Source organism: Staurois parvus, unplaced genomic scaffold, assembly GCF_062004578.1.
Source record: "Staurois parvus isolate SC_StPar_1 unplaced genomic scaffold, SC_StPar_1.0 ptg000719l, whole genome shotgun sequence".
Taxonomy (NCBI): domain Eukaryota; kingdom Metazoa; phylum Chordata; class Amphibia; order Anura; family Ranidae; genus Staurois; species Staurois parvus.
Genome location: NW_028318515.1, coordinates 7922321 through 7940961, shown reverse-complemented (window position 1 = coordinate 7940961; position 18641 = coordinate 7922321). Strand labels below are relative to the sequence as shown.

Here is an 18641-nt window from a genome sequence, read left to right as displayed (position 1 = left end):
GAAGTGAAATTATATTAAATAATTTGCTGATTTTTCTAAATTCGTTGCCAGGGATCCACATTTCAGGCCTAAAATGTACATTTTAACAGCATGTGTGCAAAACCTGAAAAATTGGTCTGGTACAAAAATGGTTAAACAATACAGGTTCCACCTTGATATCCTCTAAAGAGCTTCTGAATTTTGGCCCCTAAATTGGAACACCTGATTCTAATTTCATTGATTTGAAGTGGTAGTAAATATAGAAATGAACTTACTTTCCACATGTGAGAAACTGCATTTTCGTTAATTGGAATTGAGAATATACCATTTCAAGCATATAACCGTTATCTGTAGGCACTGCTTGAATGAATATAATATCTAAAAAAAAATCAATTTTCATAGGGTGTACATTCGGTTTCACATTGCTATACAGAAGTAAGGGCAGTCAAGTCTAGTCCTAACACATAGTGCGGGTATATGTTGGGATAGAAATCCTTCCCAGTACAGCCTGATCTCACAATATCATCAACAGCTTCACTTATTTACAATATCACTCATACACAACAATAAAAAAATAAATTACTTTAATATTTTTTTAAAGAAGTTAAACATAAGAAACCATTACAATTTAAAATATAATATGAGAGACAGTATAGGAATACGAAAAATACACCAAAAGAGAAAACAACTTCACTGTTAAGAGGGGACACAATGAGGTCATTGTTTAAAGTAGTCCATTGTTCCTGAAATAAAAACATTACAGCAATCCCTTTAACATCCCACAATAAAATTAAAATAAAATAAGTCCCAGACTCCAGGATTTTTGTGATGATGTTCTTTTATATCACAGTCCATTCAGCTTTTGAACAAGATTTTGATATGTCTCTCTTTCAAGTTCCCAGGAATGGTTAGTGTGGACATATAGTTTGGCACTATAAATAATTTTCCTTTTTAGATCTGGTTCCTTCATCAGTCTTATGGACATCTGGACAAATTCCTAAAATAGAACATAGAATATCAGTTAAAAGTATAACTAAAGTTATAGTGAAATTATGAATCTTTCACATTACATAATCTTACAGGAGGGAATAGGAAACTTTGACATTCTGTATAGAGCAGGGGAACTGAATTACAATTCACAGAGGTCCAATCAGTAACATTTTCTTTCAGCCGGGGTTCAAATCACATATTTGCGATCTGTCACATCATAGCCCCCTCCTCTTATATCACAATCCCTTATGTCAGTGTTCTCAGCCCCCCTTCATATCACAATCCTCCCCTTTACTTCACAGTCCCCCACTTCACGTCACAGTTTCCCCTTCACAGCAGTGTCCTCTGGCACCCTTTCACATCACCTCCTCCACAGTGGTGTCCTCTGTCCCCCTTTCACAAATCCCCCCCCCCCACAGCGGTGTCCTCTAGCCCTCTTTCACAAACTCCCATCTCAACAGTTGTCTCCTCTGGCCCCCTGTCACTTCACCCTACACGGTGGAGTCCTTCTCTCTCCCATCACATAATTTCCCTTCCCCCCACAGCCACATCCTCTGCCCCTCCTCACATCTCTGCTGGGAGAAGGACAGTGGTAGATGCTGGGGTAAAAAGGCACCTCCTTAATGGCAGGAGTTGGGACCACAGTGATCCGGATGGGACAGCAAGTTGGTCCAGATCCGCAACCGTGGTCCGCCATTTAATGATACCTGGTTTAGAAGATGACCAATCCTCTGTAATTAAACTAAGCATTAGATGAGATACACCTTATCAGTTTCTGAGAACCTTCATAATTAATCCTAGACTCTATGGGGGAGATTTACTAAAATTGCTGCACACAGAATCTGGTGCAGTTGTTCATAGTAACCAATCAGCTTCTAACTTCAGCTTGTCCAATTAAGCTTTGACAATAAAACCTGGAAGCCGACTGGTTACTATGAACAGCTGCACCAGATTCTGTGTGCAGCAGTTTTAGTAAATCTTCCCCTAAATGATATTTGGTAAAAGGCTCAGATCAACCAAAAGGAGGATCTCCGGGTAGTCAGCTGGTTTATAAAATCATAAAGACTGCATTGATAAGCTTTTCCTGTTATACTTCCTGGCCTTGTTTACACCCATCATGGAGTATTAGTCATTTTCCAGTTGAAGTTTACATAATATACTGTAAAATAATGTAAAGATCTAACAGCAACAATGGGACCCCACATAAAGGCTACAGTAGGGATGCAAACCTAATCCACAGTTCAATCAAACAATTAAGGCAAACATCTAATTCTTGGGATTTTATTTTTATGTCCCATTCATAAGTCCTAACTTACCGTATGCTAAAAACTCTTTCCCCCTAAAAAATTCTGCATATTAGTTCTCAGCTAGAGACCTCAGCAAAATGCAGCACCTACCAAACGCTAAAAGTTAAACTTTGGGATACAGAACTAACAATGATTACAGCTGGAACATACCATATGATTTCCATTTTATGTGTTTCTAAGCTAAATTAAGTCATAATGGCTAAGTCATAATTTTATTGTATCTATATTAATATGAAGCCAAAACAAGTGTTCTAAACAAGTGTGAAAGCATGTGTTTTTATTTTTCTCTGCAAAATCTCTTGAAAAATGTACAAGCAGCTCAAAACTACAATAAATGAATTATAAGCGGCTAACCAGGTGGTACAGGGTCACTAAGACATTAGCACTGATGCGTCCTTCACCTACAGACCCTTGTTAGATTGGATGTGGGTCACAAGGTCCCCTGCCCCATATTTGGTGGGACTGTCCCATCCTTAAGCCATTCAAGAATGGGATCAGAAAGTTGATCTCAGACATCACAACCTTTTTAATACGAGATGATCCAGCTTTCTATTTACTGTGCTCCCTGCCCCCATCTCTTAAAGGCTTTAAAAGATCTGTAGTCCCACAGATCATGGAGGCAGAGCAATGGGTAGGCACTTACGGAGACCAATGTGATAGATTTTATATAATCTGGGTAACTTGGATACATTATAGATCTGACAGAGGCCATGGTGGATCTTGTTTATTATGATCCACTACTAGTTGTATTGCACTTGCTTTTTGAGTCTTCCTGGGTGACATACTAGAATATTTTACCGAGAAGTTGACAATCTATGTTAGACACACCTTACATGGTTTCGTGTACGTTTTCTGGCTCCTTGTTATTTTAATTTTTTTTTCTGTGACATATAGCGATTGCTTTGCTAATATGTCTGTCCAAGTGAACATTGTGAAGAGTTCTCAGAGAAACTGAAGATATATGATGTCCTGAATATGTTGTACCAATGTTCTTTCATTGACGATGGACATATCCAAGTCATACCCACATGGAAGAAAAATATATTTGATATATATTTAAAAAATATTCTTCCCAAATGTATTGACATATATTTTAAATACTACAATTTTGGCCATAGTCAATATATTTTAAAATATATTTCAATAAATATATATATATATATATATATATATATATATATATATATTACATGTTGAAATGCATTTTTATTGCAAAATATTTTTAAAAATACATTTCAAATATACTGTTTGTCTTTAAAAATACAAATCTACATTTTTGGAATGCATTTACAAATATATGTAAGAATATATGTTCAAATGACTTTTTTATATGTTCAAAAAATATGAAGAATATATTTAAAAACTATATATTTTTAAAAATATATTTTTTTTAACATATATGTAAAAATATATGTTAAAATTACTTTTTTATATGTTAAAAAATATATATTAAAACTATATATTTTTAAAAATATATATTTTTTAACATATAAAAAAGTAATTTTAACATATATTTTTACATATATGTTAAAAAAATATATTTTTAAAAATATATAGTTTTTAAATATATTCTTCATATTTTTTGAACATATAAAAAAGTCATTTTAACATATATTCTTACATATATTTGTAAATGCATTCCAAAAATGTAGATTTGTATTTTTAAAGACAAACAGTATATTTGAAATGTATTTTTAAAAATATTTTGCATATATTTTGTAATAAAAACACATTTCAACTTGAAGTATAAATATTGTGAATATGGCCAAAATTGTAGTATTTCAAATATATGGCAATATATTTGGGAAGAATATTTTTAAAATATATTTTTCTTCCATATGGGTAACCTCAAATATATAGATTATATAAAAAAAATGTTCAAGCCATTCCTGCACAAGTGATTGGATGTCACAGCAAACAAGCTGCTTAAACAGGCAAAACCTTTTTTTTTTTTTTTACCAATGTCTCATTCATACATCAGTATAGGGCTGGATAGCGGGTCATAGGTATGCAAACAGCTGAAGCTGCTCAGCTTGTACAAAGCTATGACAGGCTACCAAGAACCATGGCTGTACACATATATCCGCACATCCAGTAGGTTACTTGCAGCTAGGGAGAGATGACCTGCCCTGGACACAATCTGTCTGATAGATTGTGTACCTAACCACAGGTAATTGCTGGATGTGCGGATACATGAGAACAGCAGAAGACAGCTGTCGCTCCTCTCAGCCTGTTATTGCTTTGTACAGGTTGAGTGTCCACATCTCAAATATCTGTGATTCCAGTCAAAGAAATTCTCTAAATCCTGCTACATGATTCATGTTGTTGGTTGGAACATACCATAGGATTTCCATTATATGATTTTGGTCCTATTCTGTGAATGACGGAAACAAGAAGTAAGGTATAAGTGGTTTTGCCACTTTATAATGCATTGTGTTCTAACCCTAAACATTGTGCATACAATGTGATTGGAAATGTTTATTTGATTTGGCCATCTCTTTCATGAAAAAAATATGTATACAATATAATGAAGTTGTTATTTTCAAGAAAATGCTTTTTTTAATAACTTGAATTACCTTATAAGTAAGTTGGGTTAAATACCTGCTTGTGCTTCTGGCTGACAGGACGAGAGCAGGGGCGGACTGACCATTTGGAAACTCGGGCACTGCCCGAGGGCCAGGGGTCAGTAGGGGGCCCCATGAGATGCCCCTGGTACCTTTTTCATAGGCTTTTTTGAGTTTGGGCAAGGACACAGGGGCCCCATGATCCCCTATTGCCCGGGGGCCCCATGAGTTGTCCGTCCGCCCCTGTATGAGAGACTTGACAGAAGGTGTGTACAGTGCACAAGAGGATTTTTATAACCCCCCCCCCCCCCATAACACGTTTCTCAGCTAATAGTCACATCACAATGGGAAATAAAAATGAACCAAATTGTCTTCAGCAGATTACTGCATAATAGCCATGAATGCATTTGCAGGAAAGGACAAGTACTTGGCTTTATTGTCAGAATGACATACAAACAAGCCTGCCTGCTCTCATTATGGTTCCGTGAGATGTAATGTAATAATGGAAAACATTTTCTTTTTGTTAAGAGCTGGCTGCAATTGAATGTTACTGCATGTTTTCAAACATGCTTGCCTTTACATTATGCAGACTATTATGACAAGGACATTATAAAGCTTGGATTAGCATATCCAACCAAACTTTTTTTTTTCGTTTATAGAAGAGAGGGAACAGAACCACTTTCTGATTTGTATTTGCAGTCGGTGCACCTACTGGGTTTTCCCTCTTGTCCTGTAATGGAAAATCTCATCAGTGGGGACAGAATTCAATAAAACATGTTAGCAGTAAAATGGTAAAGTATAAGAACCTCTGTCAGGTTATTATTAAGGTTCATGTCTTGTTCCAGTGACAACAGCTCTCCTTATTTCTTCTAATTTCAGTATTTGCTTTTCCTAAGCAGATCTAAAAACCCAAATGAATACGGTTTTGTATTTTTTTTAAATAACTGTATAATTAGCTATATTTTTAGTTTAATTGGGCTTTTTTAATCCCCTATACCAGTCTTTTTGAAACCAGGGTGCCGCCTGAGGTCATCAGGGGTGCTTCAGCATCCTGGTTGAGAAAGGCACTCACGTCTGACCGACCTCCAGCTTTTCTTCCAAACTGTACATTGGCACATACGGAGCCCAGTCTGACAGTAAGTACAGAGCAGAGGAAAGGGGAGGCACTTTCCTGAGCCTCCCCCTACAGTACAGTACCTGGAAACTCAAAGGTACAACGTTAACCCCTTCGCACTGGCGTCTCCCGGCCCTTTAAGAGATTTCAGAAGCCGGGAGGTGGAGCGGGGTTTTAGGGTCATGTGAACGCCGTGATTCACTGTCACGGCAGTCACATGATCGGAAAGGTCCCGATTGCAATGGGAGATTGGGACCTTTCCATGAGTCATGGACATATGTGCAGGGAGCTCTCAGCACATATGTGTTTTCAAATGGTACACAAATATTCGGCCGCTCGGCGTCAAGGCCCAGAGGCCACATATTTGTGTGCGCTCGGCATCTAGGGGTTAAAGAGGTGGAGATCTACCTACAACACATCAAAGATCACAGGGCACAGTGTCGCCTCCTCACACCTGATTTAAACCTCTAATTGTTGTACTACCATATCACAATTGTGTGCATTGCAATCATTGGTTTAAATCAGGTGGTGAGCAGGCAACATATCACATCCTGTTAAACACATTTGGGTTGCTTTTCAGAGGAACAGCAGTTCCTGCTGCACTTGTGAATGAGCCCTTAGTTGCATTCAGCAGCAGCACCCCTAGGGCTTGTTCACACATTAAGTTGGTTGAGTCGCAGTTTTACTGCCCCAATCCCTACCCCTTTTAGCTGCTGAGGCAGCAGATAAAGGTGACAAAACAAGATATACCTATTCTCAAATCCAAATAGCTTGTACACACATTTATCTGTTAGGTGCTAAAGGGGTGTAACCACATATTAACACTAAAAATCCAGGAAAATCCCTCTGCACACTGCTATATACCCTTTCCTATTTTTTTATTGCAAAGTTTGTTGGAAAGGGTATGTAGCAGTGTGCAGAGGGTTCTTCCTGGAGTTTTAGTGTTACACCCCTTTAGCACCTTATTGTTAAATGCATGTACAAGCTATCTTGTACATGCAAGACCTAAACTAGTAGCTCTCCCCACTTTGTGTCTGTTTGCCCCATGTTGGCATTGTGTGCACAGTAGCATTTACATTGGCAGAACAGAGCAGGACTGGCCAAAAGGGATTACTCTGACGCCGTTGAAGAGGGTTCCTCCAGGATTTTTAGCAGATAAAGGTGTACACATGCCACAGAAGGAATTAAACCTCCTGTTGCTTTTGGTGGGTGCTACCGCCTGCCAGTCGCAACCAATTCAAGTAAATGGGTAACCAATTGTAACCCAACCCCTTGTTTGCTGTACTACACAAGGTTGCAGGGCACTTGTAGAGCGGACTCATTCACTTAAATGGATCATGATGGCAGGTGCTACACCCACCAACCATGACAGAGCATATAACTCCTGCTGCGGCTGCGACATGTACATCCATGGCCACTGCAGCTAAAAGGGGTGCGGTTGGGGTGGTAAAAACATGTCTTAAATATGAGCTTTACCACCCCCAAACTCCAAAAGCAAATGAACAGTTACTGCTCTGAGCCCCCTATAAGGCTGCTTTCACACTGATGTGCTCCGGTTTACCTGCACCGCGGGTGCACCGCAGTGCATCTGCCGCTTTCCTGGGTTTTTCTATTTATTATTATATAAAAGAAAAAAGTCCGAACATTTTGGACAAAAAAACAAAACAATATTTTCTACTTTTTAGTTATAAAACTACTTTTTAGTTATAAAAACATATTCAATAAAATCAAATTTCTTCATAAATGTAGGCCAAAATATATTCTGTTATGTGTCTTTGGTGAAAAAAAAAAATACAATACGTGTATATTAACCACTTCCCATCCGCCCTATAGCAGAAATACAGGGTGGCACGGGTGCGCAAAATCAAGTATATATAGGTGATATAGGGAGTGTGCGCCCCCTACCTGGAAATGCAAAATCATGTATATATACGTGATTTTGCACACCCGTGCCACCCTGTAGCAGTATTTCTGCTATAGGGCGAGTGGGAAGCGGTTAATTTCTGAACTTATTTGTTTTTGTTTCTTTGTATGTATGGTTTGCATGGGTTGTTACCACCACGTGGTGAAAATTTCATGTCAAAAGCACCTTTAAAAATATATTTACTGAGAAAAATGGTGACATGTTCAATACTTATCCTACCCACTGTATATACAGTCAGGTCCATAAATATTGGGACATCGACACAATTCTAACATTTTTGGCTCTATACACCACCACAATGGATTTGAAATGAAACGAACAAGATGTGCTTTAACTGCAGACTGTCAGCTTTAATTTGAGGGTATTTACATCCAAATCAGGTGAACGGTGTAGGAATTACAACAGTTTGCATATGTGCCTCCCACTTGTTAAGGGACCAAAAGTAATGGGACAACTGGCTTCTCAACTGTTCCATGGCCAGGTTCGTGTTATTCCCTCATTATCCCAATTACAATGAGCAGATAAAAGGTCCAGAGTTCATTTCAAGTGTGCTATTTGCATTTGGAATCTGTTGCTGTCAACTCTCAAGATGAGATCCAAAGAGCTATCACTATCAGTGAAGCAAGCCATCATTAGGCTGAAAAAACAAAACAAACCCATCAGAGAGATAGCAAAAACATTAGGCGTGGCCAAAACAACTGTTTGGAACATTCTTAAAAAGAAGGAACGCACCGGTGAGCTCAGCAACACCAAAAGACCCGGAAGACCACGGAAAACAACTGTGGTGGATGACTGAAGAATTCTTTCCCTGGTGAAGAAAACACCCTTCACAACAGTTGGCCAGATCAAGAACACTCTCCAGGAGGTAGGTGTATGTGTGTCAAAGTCAACAATTAAGAGAAGACTTCACCAGAGTGAATACAGAGGGTTCACCACAAGATGTAAACCATTGGTGAGCCTCAAAAACAGGAAGGCCAGATTAGAGTTTGCCAAACGACATCTAAAAAAGCCTTCACAGTTCTGGAACAACATCCTATGGACAGATGAGTCCGAGATCAACTTGTACCAGAGTGATGGGAAGAGAAGAGTATGGAGAAGGAAAGGAACTGCTCATGATCCTAAGCATACCACCTCATCAGTGAAGCATGGTGGTGGTAGTGTCATGGCGTGGGCATGTATGGCTGCCAATGAAACTGGTTCACTTGTATTTATTGATGATGTGACTGCTGACAAAAGCAGCAGGATGAATTCTGAGGTGTTTCAGGCAATATTATCTGCTCATATTCAGCCAAATGCATTAGAACTCATTGGACGCCGCTTCACAGTGCAGATGGACAATGACCCAAAGCATACTTCAAAAGCAACCAAAGAGTTTTTTAAGGGAAAGAAGTGGAATGTTATGCAATGGCCAAGTCAATCACCTGACCTGAATCCGATTGAGCATGCATTTCACTTACTGAAGACAAAACTGAAGGGAAAATGCCCCAAGAACAAGCAGGAACTGAAGACAGTTGCAGTAGAGGCCTGGCAGAGCATCACCAGGGATGAAACCCAGCGTCTGGTGATGTCTATGCATTCCAGACTTCAGGCTGTAATTGACTGCAAAGGATTTGCAACCAAGTATTAAAAAGTGAAAGTTTGATTTATGATTATTATTCTGTCCCATTACTTTTGGTCCCTTAACAAGTGGGAGGCACATATGCAAACTGTTGTAATTCCTACACCGTTCACCTGATTTGGATATAAATACCCTCAAATTAAAGCTGACAGTCTGCAGTTAAAGCACATCTTGTTCGTTTCATTTCAAATCCATTGTGGTGGTGTATAGAGCCAAAAATGCTAGAATTGTGTTGATGTCCCAATATTTATGGACCTGACTGTATGCTGGGTATAGAAAAGAATTACCCCTCCCCCCCCTTAAAATAATAATATTTTGGTACTTTGCAGCCTGGATAAAACAAAAACCGTGTCTGTCTTCATTTCAGACTGCAAAGGCAGAACATTTTGGACAAAAAGCAAAACAATATTTTCTACTTTTTAGTTATAAAACATATCCAATAAAATCAAATTTCTTCATAAATGTAGGCCAAAATATATTCTATTTGTCTTTGGTAAAAAAAAAAAAAAAATGCAATAAGTGTATATTAACCACTTCCCGTCCGCCCTATAACAGAAACGCAGGGTGGCATGGGTGCGCAAAATCAAGTATATATAGGTGATTTTGCAGTTCCAGGTAGGGGGGGGCACACGAGCCGACATTCGCGGCCTCATCCTTCACCCCCCCCTCCCTTATACTTACCTGAGCCCTCCTTCAATCCAGCGCTATGCTTGTCTGAAGTGGCTCTCTACCCTTACCTCCTGGTCTCATGGGCTTTGCTGAGGTAGCGGGAGTTATTGGCTGCTGTCAATCACAGTTAGCGGTGAGGGAGTGTTATTTCATTATATTACACATAACTTAACCACTTGCCCTAGAGAGGATTTACCCCCCTACCTGACCAGGCCATTTTGTGCGATACAGCGCTACGTTACTTTAACTGACAACTGCATGGTCATGAAACGCTGCACGCAACTGAAATTTACATCCTTTTTTCCCCACAAATTTAGTTCAGTGGTATTTGATCACCTGTGTTTTTTTTATTTTTTGCGCTATAAACAAAAAAAAGCGACAATTATGAGAAAAAAAAACAATATTTTTGACTGTTTGCTATTAAACATGTCCAGTAAAAAAAAATTAAAACTCTAATTTCGTCATAAATTTAGGCCAAAATGTCTTTGCTAAAAAAGAAAATTCCAATACATGTAAATTAATTGGGCAGCACAGTGGCTAAATGGTTAGCACTTCCGCCTGGCAGTACTCGGGTGGTTGGTTCGAATCCCAGCCACGGCACCTCCTGCCTGGAGTTTGCATGTTCTCCCTGTGCATGCATGGGTTTCCTCCCACACTCCAAAGACATGCTGGTAGGTGAATTAGCTCCTGTCTAAATTGGCCCTAGTATGTGTATGTATGAATGTAAGTTAGGGACCTTAGATTGTATGCCCCTTGAGGGTTAGGAACTGATGTGAATGTACAATATATATATATGTAAAGCGCTGTGTAAACTGACGGTGCTATATAAGTACCTGAAATAAATAAATAATAACAATAATAATAATTAGTGTGCAGGAAAGTTATAACGTTTACAAATGGCAGTACATATACTGGGATTTTTTCTTTTTTTTCTACTAGTAATGGTGGTGATCAGCGACTTATAGCTGATCAGGGACTGAGGTGGGCATTCTGACACTGGGGAGAACTGACTTGGTGTCACTGACGTCCCCAGTGCCACCAATACAGTGATCAGTGCTAAAAAAAAAGCACTGACACTGTACTAATGGCACTGGGCAGGAAGGGGTTAACATAAGGGCGATAAAAGGGTAAACTGTGTGCTTTTTTACTGTGTCTGTGTGCTTCGCTGTAAGCACACTGCTTTGGATGGCTGTGCTGTGCAGTTTGCACAAGTTGATAGGGAGAACTGCTTTGTTTACAAACAGTTCTCCTCCCATCAGAGATGATCAGCAATCACTGGGCGCCAGCGAGTAATCTCAGGCTGGGACCTGGTGATTGACAACCGTGGCCGCGAATGGCGGTGTGGATAGGGAGCATGCGCCCCCTACCTGGAAATGCAAAATCACGTATATATACGTGATTTTGCGCACCCATGCCGCCCTGTAGCAGTATTTCTGCTATAGGGCAGGTGAGAAGTGGCTAATTTGTGAACTTGTTTTTGTTTCTTTGTATGTATGGTTTGCATGGGTTGTTACTGCCACGTGGTGAAAATTTCATATCAATAGCACCTTTAGAAATATATTTACTGAGAAAAATGGTGACTTGTTCAATACTTATCCTACCCGCTAAGTATAGAAAAGAATTACTCCCCCCCCCCTTTAAAATAATCATATTTTGGTGCTTTGCAGCCTGGATAAAACAAACACCATGTCTGTCTTCGTTTCAGACTGCAAAGCAACAAAATGTGATTATTGTAAAGGGGGTGATTCTTTTATATATATATATATATATATATATATATATATATATATATATATATACACCCTGTTCCAAATTATTAAGCAAATTATATTTTTCTAATTTACCTAAATAATTGATGTAAATAACAGTCAGCATAATTCTCATGTTATCAATAGAGATGAGCGAATCGAACCAGGCGAAGTGGAATTCGTTTCGAATATCGGGAAAAATTCGATTCGCATCGAATCCGAATTTTAGCCAACTTCGGGTGCACGAATCAAATTTTTCCCGATCAGCCGGCAAAAGTGTCACTGCAGAGAGCTCCGCTATTTCTGACAGTTCTGACAGTTCATTTACAGCGGTTGAAACATTGTATCTATTTGTTTCCATTTAGGATACAGATGTTTTTATTCGGAAATAAATAGATACAATGTTTCAACCGCTGTAAATGTGAAGGAACTGTCAGAGAACTGTCAGAAATAGCGGAGCTCTCTGCAGATACACTTTTTGCTGTACTGGAATACTTCTTCTTTTCATTCTTCTTCTTCTTCTTTTCATTCTTCTTCTTCTTTTCATTCTTCTTCTTCTTTTCATTCTTCTTCTTCTTCTTTTCATTCTTCTTCTTCTTTTCATTCTTCTTCTTCTTTTCATTCTTCTTCTTCTTCTTCTTCATTCTTCTTTTCATTCTTCTTCTTCTTTTCATTCTTCTTCTTCTTTTCATTCTTCTTCTTCTTCTTCTTCTTTTCATTCTTCTTCTTCTTCTTTTCATTCTTCTTCTTTTCATTCTTCTTCTTTTCATTCTTCTTCTTTTCATTCTTCTTCTTCTTCTTTTCATTCTTCTGCTTCTTCTTCTTTTCATTCTTCTTCTTCTTCTTTTCATTCTTCTTCTTCTTTTCATTCTTCTTCTTCTTCTTTTCATTCTTCTTCTTCTTCTTTTCATTCTTTTCATTCTTCTTCTTCTTCTTTTCATTCTTCTTCTTCTTCTTTTCATTCTTCTTTTCATTCTTCTTTTCATTCTTCTTCTTCTTTTCATTCTTCTTCTTCTTTTCATTCTTCTTCTTTTCATTCTTCTTCTTCTTCTTCTTTTCATTCTTCTTCTTCTTTTCATTCTTCTTCTTTTCATTCCTCTTCTTCTTCTTCTTCGTCGTGCCCCGTGACTGCCCAAATGAGTGAAGTGTGCGGTGATTCTAAGATCGACGGCACTCATCTGCATGTCATACTGACTGACAGTATTATTTCTCTTCCCCAGCAGACTCCAAGGGCATTTAAATTAAAGGTACAGTGTTCTGCACTAATATAAAGGCTCTCTGAAGCCTAGAAACCCTTTAAATAAGTTAAATTTGCGGCGAATAAATTCACATCGAATCAAATTTCTCCCGCAAATTCGGCGAATCAGCCGAATCGAATTTTTGAATAATTTGCTCATCTCTAGTTATCAACTATTAAGAGTACAATTCAAACCTCCTAATGATAACAGGATTTTTTTTAAACATAAAAAACTTACAATGCTCCGTTCCAAATTATTACGCACAGTAAGTTTCAAAACACTTTATAGGTTGTAAAGAACTGAAAATTGTCATTTGTTGTGTTTGCAGCATATTTACTGAAATCAAAAGCTATTTCAATCAAACTTTTAACAACATTTTAACTTTTTAAACATTTTAACAGGTCATGTTACATTTTAACATAGGACCCTTATTTGATAGCAGCTTCACAAGTCTTGCATCCATTGAACTTGTGAGTTTTTGGACAGTTTCTGCTTGAATTTGTTTGCAAGATGTCAGAATAGCCTCCCAGAGCTGCTGTTTGGATGTAAACTTCCTCCCACCCTCATTGATCTTTTGCTTGAGGATGCTCCAAAGGTTCTCAATAGGATTGAGGTCAGGGGAGGATGGAGGCCACACCATGACTTTCTCTCCTTTTATCCCCATAGCAGCCATTGATGCAGAGGTATTCTTTGCAGCACGAGATGGTGCATTGTCATGCATGAAGATGATTTTATTACAGAAAGCATAGTTCTTCCTTCTGTACCAGGGAAGAAAATGGCCAGTCATAAACTTCACATACTTTGCAGAGGTCATCTTTACACCTTCGGGGACCCTAAAGGGGCTGACCAGCTCTGTTCCCATGATTCCGGCCCAAAACATGACTCCACTACCGCCTTGCTGATGTCGCAGCTTTGTTGGAACAGGGTGGCCGTCCACCAGCCATCCACTACTCCAACCATCTGGACCATCCAGGGTTGCACGGCACTCATCAGTGAACAGGACTGTTTGAAAATTAGTCTTCATGTATTTTTCTGCCCAATGCAGCCGTTTCTGCTTGTAAGCATTGGTTAGTGGTGGCCGAATAGAAGGTTTATGCACAGTTGCAAGACTCTGAAGGACTCTACACCTTGATATCCGTGGGACTCCAGAGGCACCAGCAGCTTCAAATATCTGTTTGCTGCTATGTAATGGTATTTTAGCAGCTGCTCTCTTGATCCGATGCATAGATCTGGCAGAAATCTTCCTCAATGTGTCTTTATCTGCATGAACCCATCTGTGTTCTGCATCTGCCACAATAGAAGAACACAGTCTGCTGAACATAATACTACACAAACATTAAATGTTGCCATGGTTTAATTGCACATAACATGTAAACATTCACAGTGCAGGGAGGAAAAAGTATGTGAGGCCCTAGCTTAATGACTTCTCCCCCAGAGCTAATTGGAGCCAGGAGTGAGCCAACCTTGATTCCAATCAGTGTGATGATATTGGATGTGTTGCTGACAGCTGTCCTGCCCTTAAAAAACACACACCTGTTTTGGGTTTACTGGTTTCAAGAAGCACTGTCTGATGTGAACCATGCCTCGCAGAAAAGAGCTCTCAGAAGACCTACGATCAAGAATTGTTGACTTGCATAAAGCTGGAAAGGTTTACAAAAGTATCTCCAAAAGCCTTGATGTTCATGTGTCCACGGTAAGATAGACTGTCTACAAATGGAGAAAGTTTAGCACTGTTGCTACTCTCCCTAGGCATAGTCGTCCTGTAAAAATGACTGCAAGAGCACAGCGCAGAATGCTGCATGAGGTAAAGAAGAATCCCAGAGTGTCAGCTAAAGACCTACAGAAATCTCTGGCACATGCTAACATTTTTGTTGACACATCTACAATAAGGAAAACATTAAACAAGAAAGGAGTACATGGGAGGACACCACGGAGGAAGCCATTGCTGTCCAACAAAAATATTGCAGCACGTTTGAAGTTTGCAAAAGAGCACCTGGATGTTCCACAGCACTACTGGCAAAATATACTGTGGACAGATGAAACCAAGATTGAGTTGTTTGGGAAGAACACACAACACTATGTGTGGAGAAAAAAAGGCACAGCACACCAACGTCAAAACCTCATCCCCACTGTAAAACATGGCGGAGAGAGCATCATGGTTTGGGGCTGCTTTACTGCCTCAGGGCCTGGACGGATTGTTGTCATTGATGGGAAAATGAATTCCAGAGTTTATCAAGACATTTTGCAGGAAAACGTACGACCATCTGTCTGCCAAATGAAGCTCCGCAGAGGATGGGTGATGCAACAGGACAATGACCCAAAGCATACAAGTAATTCAACAAAACAATGGCTGCAACAGCACAGAATACACCTTCTGGAGTGGCCCAGTCAGAGTCCTGACCTCAACACGATTGAAATGCTGTGGCATGACCTTAAGAGAGCGATTCACACCAGACATCCCAAGAATATTGCTACACTGAAACAGTTTTGTAAAGAGGAGTGGTCCAAAATTACTCTAGATCGTTGTGCAGGTCTGATCTGCAACTACGAGAAACGTTTGGTTGAGGTTTTTGCTGCCAAAGGAGGGTCAACCAGTTATTAAGTCCAAAGGTTCAAATACTTTTTCCTCCCTGCACTGTGAATGTTTACATGTTATGTGCAATTAAACCATGGCAACATCTAATATTTGTGTAGTATTATGTTCAGCAGACTGTGTTCTTCTATTGTTGTGACTTAGATGACGTTCAGAGCACATTTTATGCCCAATTCATGCAAAACTCCACGTAATCCCAAGGGATTCACATACTTTTTCTTGCAACTGCTCTTATTTTCAAATCAACTAATGTCTTTAAAAACTTTAATGTCTAGAGTGAACACAGAGCATTCATGCTGTGCCTAGTTGTCCTTGTGCAAACTTTCAACATTAACTTTCTATGTTCATATGACAGAAGAAGAACACAGTAAACTGCAAATAAAAGCAGATTACGTCATGTCTTGTTTTAACTCCTGTACATTTAAAAACACTTAGAACAACCTACAGGTTATTTCAAAAAAATGCAATTCATCACATTGGTGAGGGTTAGCTGATAAGTGTTTTCAATGAGTTAGAACATTGAACAATTTGTCCTAAACTTGGGCAGTTATATTAAAGGTTAAAGATTCAAGGTGTCTAAAGTAGATTCTAACATTAACTGTATGTGCTAGTTTACTAAAGTGCTCTGTATCAAACAATTGCCATTTTTGTTATATAAAGCACTTTTTTCCCACTTTTCTATCCTCTTTTTTTCATATGCAGAGCTGATGTACATAAATGAATTCCAAATTAGCAGACAATACAAAATAAAGCGCATTTTCCGCTGTACTTTGTCAAAGAGCACATAGTGAAGGACAACGCCTCTGTGTTTAAACCCACCACTTATTTAAATAGATATAAAACTTTTTCATTAACTCTGTAATTTTAACATTAGGTTAAAATGAAATCATTACTACATATATATAATTTTTTTCTCATCTAATGAATGACGCAAGAATTCTTAGACTGTTGGGTTAGACTGCTGCCTACAGTACACAAGCAACAAAAAACTGTTAGCTTGCACAGGATATCCCTGCAGACAACTGGATTGGCTCCGTTTTTTGACAGTTTCCTCAGGAGTCTGGACCTGTTTTCTTCAGCTCTGCAGTCCTCTGTTTGTTTGGAACATTCTTTACTATAAACAGTTGCTGGTAGATTTATACCAGATAGGTTAAAGTTATTTTTTAATTTTACTTATTTTTATTTATTTCAGGTACTTATATAGCACCATCAATTTACACAGCGCTTTACATATACAGTTGTGTTCAAAATAATAGTGTGTTGAAAAAAGTGAATAAAGCTCAAAATCCTTCTAATAGCTTTTATTTCCATACACACAAATGCATTGGGAACACTACACATTCTATTCCAAATCAAAACATGAAGAAAAATATATCAAATTTGTGTTGTTCCTTTAAAAAAAATTGAAGAAAAGTGAATATTAGACTGTTCAAAAAAATAGCAGTATTTGTATTCTTCTTTACAAACTCAAATATTCACTATATAAACTGAAAAATGTTTGAAGATTTTGCTTTCCTTTGAATCACTTAATGAATATTTAGTTGTATAAGCACTGTTTCTGAGAACTGCTGTACATCTGTGTTGCATGGAGTCAACCAACTTCTGGCAGGTATTCCAGCCCAGGATGATTGGACTACATTCCTCAGTTCTTCTCTAGTTCTTGGTTTTGCCTCAGAAACTGCATTTTTGATGTCACCCCACAAGTTTTCTATTGGATTAAGATCCGGGGATTGGGCTGGCCACTCCATAACGTCAATCTTGTTGGTCTGGAACCAAGATGTTGCACGTTTACTGGTGTGTTTGGGATCGTTGTCTTGTTGGAACACCCATTTCAAGGGCATTTCCTCTTCAGCATAAGGCAGCATGACCTCTTCAAGTATTCTGATGTATTCAAACTGATCCATGATCCCTGGTATGCGATAAATAGGCCCAACACCATAGTATGAGAAACATCCCCATATCATGATGCTTGCGCAACCATGCTTCACTGTCTTCACAGTGTACTGTGGCTTGAATTCAGTGTTTGGGGGTCGTCTGACAAACTGTCTCCGGCCACTAGACCCAAAAAGAACAATCTTACTTTCATCGGTCCACAAAATGTTGCACCATTTCTCTTTAGGCCAGTCAATGTGCTTTTTGGCAAATTGTAACCTCTTCAGCACATGTCTTTTTTTCAACAGTGGGACTTTGCGGGGGGTTTTTGCAGATAGCTTGGCTTCACATAGGCGTCTTCTAATTGTAACAGTACTCACAGGTAACTTTAGACCTTCTTTGATCTTCCTGGAGCTGATTGTTGGCCGAGTCCTTGCCATTTTGGCTATTCTTCTATCCATTCGAATGGTAGTTTTTCGCTTTCTTCCACGTCTTTCAGGTTTTGTTTGCCATTTTAAAGCATTTGCGATCATTTTAGCTGAGCAGCCTATCATTTTCTGCACTTCTTTATGTGTTTTCCCCTCTCCAATCAACTTTTTAATCAAGTACGCTGTTCTTCTGAACAATGTCTGGAATGACCCATTTTCCTCAGAATTTCAGAGAGAAATGCACTGCAACCAGCATGTACAACATTTGCTGCCTTCCGTCCTTAAGTAAGTGCAATAATTGCCACCTGTTTTTCAAAGAATTGATGACCTCACTAATAGAACTCCACACTGCTATTATTTTGAACATGCCCCTTTCAATTAGTGATTCAATTACACAGAATCAGCAGCATGCATGTCATGACTGTTGGGTCTGCTGGATTTCTATTACTCTACTACACCTGCTAGTAAATTATTTGCCATGTAGAAATATCATTTCTACCAAAAACAGTGATTGATCAGGTTAGTGATGTCTGACTGCTATTATTTTGAACACAACTGTATATACATATATATATATATATATATATATATATATAT

General features: G+C 38.6%; 1 protein-coding gene across 3 annotated transcripts in view; it reads right to left on the bottom strand.

Moving 5' to 3' along the window:
• Positions 1–546: 546 nt before the first annotated feature.
• Positions 547–18641, bottom strand: part of GLT1D1 (glycosyltransferase 1 domain containing 1) — a 190066-nt gene continuing 171971 nt past the window's right edge. For all 3 annotated transcript variants that reach the window (XM_089653721.1, XM_089653722.1, XM_089653720.1), the window contains one exon: positions 547–976. In XM_089653721.1, coding sequence (XP_089509847.1) covers positions 824–976 — 153 coding nt within the window. In that variant the 3' untranslated portion in view covers positions 547–823. The remainder of the gene's footprint in view (positions 977–18641) is intronic.